We start from the raw sequence: 10,931 nt of genomic DNA, 5'->3' as shown, positions 1-10,931 counted from the left end.
GTTAATTTTATCTTCTCTCTAACAACTCCTCCCTCTGATTTGATCTTTCTCCCAATATTCAGGAATATTTGTGCAATGATTATTCTGACTTCTTCATGTTGAAAAGGGGTGCTGATGTTATGGGATAGGGGGATGCAACTGGTTGGTGTTCTTTGAGAGACTGGTACCTCTGGGTTTCAGGGTTTCTCTGACATAGGAACCATCTAGTATTTTAAGTTTCTGGAAAATGAACTTAGTCAGTGAAAATTTTATGGTGTCTCAGATAGAGCCATGGATATTGTTTATGGTTTTTAGGAAGACTGTTGGTTGTGCTTGGCATGCTGTGGCAATTTACAATATCTAGCTGAAGCTTGCATAACAGTAACCTCCAGAATAGCCTCTTGACTCTGTTTAAACTCCCTTAGCCACTGAAACCTTATGTGTTGCATGTTTTTTCTGCCCTTTGGTCAAGTAGGCATTGTCAGTCCCATGATGCCAGCCAGGCTCATCCCTGAGAGTCATGGCCCACATTTCCAGGGAGACCCACACCCCTGAAAGTCATGTCCCATGTCGTGGGGAAGATAATGAATTTATTACAGAGTTGTGCTTAGAGAAAGAGGGAGGCCATATCTGAGCCACAGAAGAGATTCTCTGGAAGTGAACCTCTTAGGCATAGTTATAGGTAGGCTTATATTTCCTGTTACAGAAATAAATTTCACAGGAGCAAGGCTGCAGATTGAGGATTTGGGCTATCAATTTTGGAGTCCCTAATTCTTGAGAGAGTGTTAGTAATTTCCCAGGGGGAAACATTTAATAGTTCCATATTTTTTACTCCAGTCCCTTAAGGGACTTTGCATTACTTTTTAATTATATGTCTAGTTAACTCTGGAATATATCAGGGTATTTTATTAAGTTTATAGAATTACAAGATCTCATTCCCAATCTAGGCTCCATGTGTTTATGTTTAAATGAGCTGGCCAGACAGGTTGTGTGCTACACAGAATGTAAGTTTTGTACAAAATAAAATCTCTTCCTTTGGTCTCACACAGAAGGTGAAGTTTTAAAATACAGACATCATCATCCTTTACCCTGTATTATGATTTACCTTAGTCCCAACCAGAGCACCTTCGTTCGTGTCTCCAATTAAAGTCTGCTTTCTTTTTTGGCTCCTTTATTAGTTGCTGTTTGGAGTGATACTGACTTTAAGTGCTAACTCTGAGTCTTAGGTGTCACACAAGTGCCCAAAGTTTCAGGAAAATACCAGGGTATTTTCTTAAATAGCTTATTGAAAAATAAGTGTTTTCAGGATTTTTTGGGTTTTTTGGGTATATTTTTTCAAAAAATAGTTTATATTGAGATTATAGATTCACAGGAATTGGCAAAAATTGTTTTCTTAAACAAGTGTCTCCCAATGGTTACATCCTCTATGACTATAATACAATATGAACACAAGTAAGACTCTGTAAAATGAGGAGTTTGAATAGTTCTGTACCATTTTCTCTTATGTAGTTTTATGTAACCACCACTTCCGTCAAGGTAGAACTATTCTATCAGCTGATCGTACTACCCCTTTATATATAGTCATATGTACCTCCTATCAGTGACCATTCCTAATCTGCGCAACTACAGATGTGTTGTTCACCTCTATAGTTTTTTATTTCAAGAATGTTATATAAATAGAATCATACAGCACATGTTGTATTGAGATTAGCATTTTCACTCAGCATAATGCTCTTGTGATCCATCAAAGTTGTAGTTTCTGTGAATAGTTCAGTCCTTTTATAGCTACCCAGGGTTTCATTGTATGAATTTTAGCAGTGTTTGGCCATTCATCTGTGGAAGGACATTATGTTTTTTTTTTCATTATTTTGCTATTACATGCATTGCTGCTATAAGCATTTGCATACAAGTTTTCATTTCTCTGGGATAAATAGCCAGGAGTGTCATTGCTATGCCATATTGTACATGTTTGTTTAATTTTTCAAGAAATTCCCTGCTATTCTTTAGAATGACTACATTATTTTATATTGCTATGAGCAATGTATGAGAGGTCCAGTTACTCCCTTTCATGGCAAGTACTTGATACTGTCATTAGTTTTTATGTTAGTTTTTATTAGAGGTATGTAGTATAATTTTATTTTGTCAGGTATTAATACAACTATTCAGACTTTCTTTTTATTTGTGTTTGCATGGTTTTTCTTTCCTTTTACTTTTACATAACTTCTCTGTTTTTTATCTTTAAAGTGGATTTCTTGTACACCTCATTTATTGGAGTCTTGGAGGCATCATGTAGTTGGGTGTTGCTGTCAATCTCTGCCTTTTAATTGGACTGATTAGACCATTGTTTCATTTCTTAAATGTTAGTGTTATGACTGAGTTTGAATGTACTATAGGAATATTTACTAATTATTTTTCCTATTTCTTCTTTTTTTTTCTTTTTTCAGTCTTTAACTCATCGTAGTCTACCTTCAAATAATGTTTTCACGTCACATGTAAGAATCTTACATGTTTCTTCCATTTTCTCTCTTTGTTATTCTTTGTTCTTTTTATCATATTTTACTTATATATATGTTATAAACTGCAGAATGCATTGCTGGTTTTTTTTTTATGTTTTTTTTGTTGTTGTTGTTAATTTTCAGTAGACGGAATCCAGTGCCGGCAACGGGGCTTTTCCCTGTCTTTCAGATTCCTGACCTCCCCAGGTGGGATGCCTGTCACCATCAGAGCAGTGATGGATCCGGGACAGTTTCTGGAACCAGGTACCAGGGAGCACTGCTCATCTGACTGGTAAGTACTGGGGTGTGTTTGGTATCAACCCACTTGTGAAAGGCCAGGGGGGCCTGAGTGGAAGGGGAGCCTGATCACCTCCCAGAAACTCTCCAAGTACCAGTCTCCAGTTGGAGGACCAGGGGAAATGGAAGTGTTCATGTTCAGTTCCAGGAAGGGTGGTGTGAGTGTGTGGATGCATGCATGTGTTTGTGTGCATGAAAGGAATCCTGAGCCTTAGGAGCCGTGTTCCAGGCTACAGTTGATTTCAGACCCTGCAATTCCTGTGACATTGCTTAAGGGCCAGGCCAGACTAAATGAAGTGACAGTTTGTTCAAACTCTCTGTTGTTTGTCTGTAAGCCCTCTCCCCAATCGTTGGTGCCACCAATGGGAGGAGAAGTCAGTAAGACCCCATTATGGTGCATAATGTCCACCATTGGACAGTGTTCTCTTGGAGGCTATGTGCACTCTGAATCACCATCTGCTCTATGGTGCTCTTTCTCCCATACTGAGGATTCACAGGTTCAGGAATCAGTGGGTAGAAATGGGAGGGTTACCACTCACTATTACCCCTACCCATCCCCTGAAAAAAGTTTTGCTTTCTGTCCCTACAACCTTAAGTTCTGCTGGTCTACAGATGTTAGTTCCAAAAGGAGGATTCTCCCACCAGAAAACAAAGCAGTTATTCCATTGAACTTGAAGTTAAAACTTCTGGCTGGCCAGTTTGGGCTTCCATGCTTCTGAATCAACAGGCAAGTGAGAGGATTGCTGTACTGGCTGGGGTGATTGATCCTGACTATCAAGGGTAAATAGAACTGCGACTATGCAGTGGAAGTAAAGAAGAGTTTTTCTGGAATATAGGAGATTCCGTCGGGTGTCTCTTAGTACTAATCTGCCTTGTTATTAAAGTTAATGGAAAACTACAATAACACAATCCAGGCAGGCATGAAGGTTTGGGTCACCTACCAGGCAAAGAACCAAGATCAGCTGAAGTGCTTGCTGAAGGTAAAGGGAACCTGGAATGGGGAGTTGAAGAAGGTATTGATAAATACGAACTACAATCATATGACCACTTACAGAAATGAAGACTGTGAAGGTATGAATATTTTCTCTTTGTTTTGTTATGGATATGTTTGTATTTGTACATAAAGCAAGTATATTTGTTTTCTTCTTTTATCTCCTTATCACATGGTGTTCTAGTTTGCTAGTTGCCAGAATGCAATATACCAGAAGCAGAATGGCTATTAAAAAGGGAAATTTAATAAGTTGCTAGTTTACAGTTTTTAGGCATGGAAATGTCCAAATTAAAGCAAGTCTATAGAAATGTCCAATCTGAGGCATTCAGGGAAAGATACCTTGATTCAAGAAGGCCAGTGAAGTTCAGGGTGTCTTTCAAGTGGAAAGGCACATGGCGAACATGGTCAGGGTTTCTCTGTCATCTGGAAAGGAACATGGCAAACATGGTGTCATCTGCTAGCTTCTTCTCCAGCTCCCCGGGAGCATTTTCCTTCTTCATTTCCAAGTGTCACTGGCTGATGGACTCTCTGCTTCGTGGTCCTTTGGCATTCTCTGTTCTCTCAGAATCTCCAGCCTTTTCTAACAATGCTTCTTCTTTTAAAGGATTCAGTAAAGTAATCAAGACCCACCTGGAATGAATGAGACATATGTCCACCTAATCAAGTTTAATACCCACACTTGATTGAGTCACATCTCCATAGAGATAATGTAATTAAAGTTTCCAACATACAGTACTGAATAGGATTAGAAGAAACAGTTGCCTTTACAAAATGGCATTGGGATTAAAACATGGGTTTTCTAGGATACATAAATCCTTTCAAACCAGCACATATGGCATAGGTTGTATTGTTTATATCATAGTATTTAAGTTATAGGATATCAAGTTTAAGAATAAATATTACCCAAGGACTTGAACTCTATTTTGGAGAGATTTAGTGTGTTTCTTCCATGGCTATGAGATATTAAATTTGTTGTTTTAAGCCACCTAGTCTGTTTCTTTGTTGGAGCTGCTCCAGTTGACAGATGAATATTGTTAGGTGAAAAACTATGTCTGTTACCGCTATAGTTTGCTAGTAGCTGCTGGAATGTGATATACCAGAAACAGAATGGATTTAAAAAGGGGAATTTTCTAAGTTGCAGGTTTACAGTTCTAAAGGAGTAAAAACATCCAGATTAAACAAGTCTATAGAAATGTCCCAATTAAGTCACCAACGAAGATTACCTTCACTCAAGAAAGGCCGATGAAGTTCAGGATTTCTCTCTCAACTGGAAAGACACATGGCAAACATAGCGACATCTCCTAGCTTTCTCTCCAGTCTTCTTGTTTATGAATCTCTCCCTAGGGAGTTTTTTCTCTTCATCTCCAAAGGTCTGTCATGGTTCTCTTAAGACTCTGAAGCTCTCTCTAAAATGTTTCCTCATTTAAAGGATTCCAGTAAACTAATCAAGACCCACTTGGAATGGGTGGAGTCACATCACCACCTAATCAAAAAGTTAATACTCACAGTTGGGTGAGTCACATATCCATGGAGCTAATCTATTCAAAAGATTCCAACTTACATTATTGAATAGGGATTAAAAGAAGTGGTTGCTCCCAAAAGTTTTGATTATGATTAAAATATGACTTTTCTAGGGTATATAGTCTTTCAAACTGGCACATTGCTCCTTCTAGACCCTAAAAAAGACATGTTTTACCTATATACAAAATACGTTCACTCCCATATCACAAAGGCCTTAAAGCATTTTAGTAACAATAGAAATACAATAGAGGATTAAACCAGTACAAAGTCAGCTACATGCATGGTCTTTCCTAAGGCAAAATTCTCTTCTGGCTCTGGACCTGTAAAACTCAGAACAGTTGTCTGCTGCCATTGAACAAAGGAGGGACAGTCATAGAATACATATTCCCATTTCCATAAGGAGAAGCTGGAAGGAACACAGGTGTCACCGGACCCAAGCAGTTTTGAAAACCACAGGGCAAACTCCATTAGATTTCAAACTCTGAGAGTCATTTATTTTCAGGGCCTTTAAGAAAGCATCAGTCCCACCCTTTCCAAGGACCTATGTAGCGGCCGGCCTCTTTCCAAATGCGACCTCGGGGGACGTTGAGTTGACTACCTTTTTCTCACCTCCACCTTCTGTAAGCATCAAGGCTCCACACAACCCCTCCAAATTTTTCCCCTTATCCATTTAAAATGCTGTCCAACATGTTTGGTATTTGCAAACTGCAGCAGCACCTGTCAGTACCAAAATCTGTTCTAGTTTGCTGGCTGCTGGAATGCAATATACCAGAAATGGAAAAGCTTTTAAAAGAGGAATTTAATAAGTTGATAGTTTACAGTTCTAAGACTGTGAAAATGTCCAAATTAAAACAAAGCTATAGAAATGTCTAATCTAAGGCATTCGGGAAAGATACCTTGGTTCAAGAAGGCCAGTGATGTTCAGGGTTCTCTGTCGGCTCAAAGGCACATGGTGAATATGGTATCATCTGCTAGCTTTCTTTCCAGGCCTCTTGTTTTATGAAGCTCCCCTAGGGCATTTTCCTTCTTCATCTTCAAAAATCTCTGGCTGCATGGGTCTTGTAGCTCTCACGGCTTTCTCAGGACTCTGAAGCTCTCCCCAAAGTGTTTCCTCATTTCAAGATTCAAGTAAACTAATCAAGACCCACTTGGAATGGATGGAGTCATATCTTCATCTAATCAAAAAGTTAATACCTCCTTTTGGGCGTGCCACATCTCCATGGAGATAATCTAATCAATTTACCAATGTGAAGTGCTGAATAGGGATTAAAAGAAAAGGCTGCCTCTGTAAGATGGCTCAGTAGTAACACATGGCTTTTCTAGGGTACATAATCCTTTCAAACCAGCACAGGGTCCTAGCAAATCTATAAATATGTAGAAATGGCTTTTGAGTTACTTTGTAGTTAGTGATCAGAAGAATTATAACTTATGTGATAGAAAAAAATATTTGATAAAATGACACCCTTTGCATGTATTCCCAAGCATCTCTACATCTTAGGTTTCTCCAAAATCTTTCCACTTTTAAAGAACTCTGAATTATACAACTAATCATGGTGCTGTGCTTTGAAATTTATTGCTTTTTTGTATATATGTTATTTTTTGCAAAAAAAGCAAGAAAAAAAGTCGATTGTGGTGATAAAAAGTATTTAAGCCTTCTAGCCTCCTATATTCTGGAGCAACTAGAAGGAAAAATCTGAAGGATCGTGGGGTGTCACATGACAAACTCTGGGATCTGTCCTGTAACTTCTTGTTGAGGAGTGCTTTGAAAACTATTGCTTTTCATTTCTTTGCTTTGTTTATATATTATACTGTACAGTCAAAAAGTTAAAAAAAGTTACCATCCACTATTGGGTGGGTCACATCTCTATGGAAAGAATAAAAAGATCCCACCCAGCAATATTGAATGAGGATTAAAGAGCATGGCTTTTTTAGGGTATGCAAGAATTTCAGACCAGCACAGATACCAAGGCAATTAGCTGAAGAAGATATAGTCTAATGAAAAAGTGATGCTGGAATAGAATCCAACAGCACACTAAAAAAATTATACACTGTGACCAAGTGGGTTTTGTTCTAGGTATGCAAAGTTGGTTCAAAATAAGAAAATCAAGCAATGTAATACAAAACATATCTCAGTTGACACAGAGAAAGACATTCAACAAAACTCTGCATCCTTTCTTGATAGAAACATTTCCAAATGTAAGAATCTAAGGAAACTTCCTCAACATGACAACATGATAAAGCTAACATTGTATGAAATGGTGAAAGACTGAACGCCTTCCCCCTAAGATCAGGAATGAGACAAGGATGCCCACTGTTATCATTTTATTTAACATTGTGCTAGAAGTTTTAGCTACAGCAATTAGACAAGAAATAAAAAGCATTCAAATTGGGAAGGGAGAAGTAAAACTCTCGTTATTGGCAGACACCGTGATTCTGTATTAGGAAAATCCTGAAAAAATTTTGACAGTGCTATTGGAGCTAATAAATGAATTCCACAAAGTGGTGGGATACAAGATCAACAAAAATCCGTTTTATTTCTAGAACTAGTAATGAGCTATCTGAGAAGTAATTAGATAAAAACATTCCATTCACAATAGCATCTAAAAGAATCAATGTCTAGGAGTAATTTTAATGAGGGGTGTAAAAAACCTGCACATAGAAAACTAAGAAACATTGCTATCTCTGTGGGGATAACCTAATGAAGTTTGCAACCTATAGTACTGAATAGGGATTAGGAGAAACCGTTGCTTCCCCAAATATGATAAGGATTAAAACATGGCTTTTCTAGGGTACATAAATGATTTCAAACCAGCACAGACCCACTCAATTCTGGGTGTGACCTTTCGATTATATTACTTCCATGAAGATGTGATACACCCAACTGTGGGTGAGACCTTTGGATCAGATGGAGATATGACTGCACCCATTTGAATGGGTCCTGATTACTTTACTGAAGTCCTTTAAAAGGGGAGTATTGTAGAGAAAGCACATTTGCTTCAGAGCCAACAGAGACACAGATGTTTGGAAATGCAGAAGCCCAGGAGACACCAGGAACTGAGAGACCTCACAGAAGTTATACAAGAACCAAAGCTGGCAGAGAGTTACACATCTAGTGATGAAGAAGGGAAATGCCCCCAGAGAAGCTGTATGGATCCAAGAGCAAAAGAATCAGCAGATGCCAGCCACTTGTCTTCCCAGATGACAGAGGTGTTCTGGATGTCATTAGTCTTTCTTAATTCTCAGGAAGCCTTAGCTTAGACATTTTTATCACCTTAGAACTATAAACTTGTAACTTAATAAATCCCCTTTATAGAAGACAACCCATTTCTGGTATATTGCATGTTGGGGGCATTAACAAATTGAAAAATGTTTCACGCTACAAGAACATAATTTACATATTAGAACAGCATGCTTGGATTTCCTGTTTCTAGAAATAAGCTCAGAGAATCATTTTTCTTCAAAATAGTAGAAAATTGTCAAGTATACTGATTTCATTAATGTAGGAATTGTTAACATTTTGCTATAATTTTCTAATTGGGTTTTGCTGAAATATTTTAAGGAAATTACACATATGTAACACAAGCCTTAACACTTTCATATGTATCTCTAAAAAAAGTAAGTAAACTTAGCTTCATGATCACAATTAACAAGAGCAACAATTATTTTCCTTTTAATTTCTGATATTAGTACATCCATACGTTTCCCCAGGTATTTCCATATGTCTTCCATAGCTTTTGTTTTCTCTACCCAAGACCCTGTTCATTTGCTGTTATGTCATAAATTCTAACCTATAAACCTTGAGGATCCAGGTAGTAGAGTGGAAATAACATCTTATAATTCCACAATGCTTCCAAAACAGAAACAAAAAATTAGTGGCTTCGGGCATGGTGTGTTTTAGGGAAGTGCAGTCAAGACTCATTCATGATTTCTTGTGCCATTTATGGTAGAGGGGCTGGGTGCTCTCTGGACCCACAGTCCACACCTTGCTGTTCCGGCCCCTGCAGATCCATGGGGACTAGATTCCACCTGTCAAGGGAGGTGCTCAGGGTGGCATCCTGTGCAACCTCAGGACTAGTAGAGGAGAAGGCTTCCGATTAGGACTCAGAGCTCCAGGGTAGTGGTGTCCTGTACTGGAGCCAGTGTTCGGGGCAGGTCCAGGCATGGAAACTCTGGGCCCATTGCAGGCTGCAGTCCAGACTGGGAAGAGCCCCTGCTATGGTGGTAAGACACAGGGGTTTGTAAAGAGCATGGTGTGGGCACAAAAGAGTTAGTTCTAAAGCCAAAGAGACCCTGGTAAATTCCAGCACTTTCACAGGAAGGACAGGCGGGTTCCTCATCTGAAAATGAGGGTGTCAGTAAAACTGCCTCCAGGTGTATTCTCAGAGCAATGGCGTCACCTGTACATCATCCAGCCAAAGCCACTTAATAAGTAATGTGTAAATATTGGCTTCTGTCGTATTCAGAAGACACTTTGTTCTTTTTATTTAGTATTTCATTTAATCCTTACAAATGCCCTATTAATAGGTATAACCATATTTTCAAAAAGCAGAACAGTTTAAAGGTGATATAACCAAGGTTACAGGAGGCAGATGAGCTACGCTGGAAATGGAGATATACTTCCCCAAATCAGGCTGTCCTAATAGCCTTTGTGCCTAAAACCCAGTATTACAGTGACTTGTCCGTGGATTCCCAAGACTATGATGGTGAAGTGAATGTGGACACAGGACCCTCTGCCAGGTGGATTTATGCTGTGAATTCTGGCATCTCTTCAAAGACCTTGGGCCCGACTGAGGCTCTTACCTTCCTGCTCCATCAGGACTGTTTTCAGTAGACACAGCCTGGTATTCTAGTGGAGCTTGTCTGACAGACAGGGAAGGGGACCACATGCATGGTTTTAAATTTTCTCCTAGTAACATTAAAATGTAAAAAGAAATAGTGAAATTGATTTTAAGAATCCATTGTGTTTAACCCAAAACACCCAAAATATTTCAACATGTTACAGCCTAGTCACTTTCAAGAGCTTTGGCCACATGTGGCTAGTGGCCAAAGATATGGAAAGCAGTTATTCAGAACTCTAAGAGTCAGATTTAAGGCCCTACCTACATCAGTAGTTTTCAACTTGGGAGGGAGACAGTTTTGCTCCCAAGGGTCCATTTTGTAATGTATGGAGAAATTTTTGATTGTCACAACTGGGAAGGAATCTGCTACTGGCGTCTATTGGGAAGAGGCCAGAGATGTTACGGAACATTTCATAGTGCCCAAGTCCGCTCAATTATCCAGCACAGAATGTCAGTTATGCTGATTTTGAGAAAGCCTACTCTAGATGAGGGTTTTAACTGACATGAATTTTTCTCTAGTCCTAGGTCCCAGCCTTTCTGGAATGAAACAGTGTTTGTCGGGCACAAAGGACAAAGCCCCATGAAAGGAGGCCTGCATGAAAGAACAGCCTCTCTGGCCAGAGCTGCAGAGCAGGGACAGAAGAGCCCATAGAGGAGTAGGTGCTGAGTTGTACCACCAGAAGCAGTTTTGGCTCCCCCTGTCCTGAGTGGGTCAGATGGGGATGTTGCCACATCCAGAAGCCACCACAGTCTACGTGACAGTGGACATTGTGGACCAAGCTGCAGAACATGGTGACCTACGTTGAAAGG

The 10,931-nt window shown here is 39.3% G+C and overlaps 1 protein-coding gene across 13 annotated transcripts in view; it reads left to right on the top strand.

The window, feature by feature from the left end:
- The first annotated feature begins 599 nt into the window (after positions 1-599).
- The window catches only part of LOC143672863 (uncharacterized), a 43,444-nt gene continuing 33,112 nt past the window's right edge, over positions 600-10,931 (top strand). For 4 of the 13 annotated variants that reach the window (XM_077147337.1, XM_077147330.1, XM_077147329.1 and 1 more), the window contains exons 1-2: positions 2,571-3,842; positions 5,786-10,931. Coding sequence is in view for 1 of the 13 variants with exons in the window: in XM_077147338.1 (XP_077003453.1) it covers positions 10,911-10,931 (21 nt within the window). In the remaining 12 variants the exon portion in view is untranslated. Of the gene's footprint in view, positions 2,472-2,570; positions 3,843-5,785 lie in introns of those variants that run through there. The other 9 variants (XR_013170071.1, XR_013170072.1, XM_077147328.1 and 6 more) reach the window with 8 other exon arrangements.

Source organism: Tamandua tetradactyla, assembly GCF_023851605.1.
Source record: "Tamandua tetradactyla isolate mTamTet1 chromosome 18 unlocalized genomic scaffold, mTamTet1.pri SUPER_18_unloc_1, whole genome shotgun sequence".
In the NCBI taxonomy this organism is placed as follows: Eukaryota; Metazoa; Chordata; class Mammalia; order Pilosa; family Myrmecophagidae; genus Tamandua; species Tamandua tetradactyla.
This window is presented reverse-complemented; position numbering and strand designations above follow the sequence as displayed.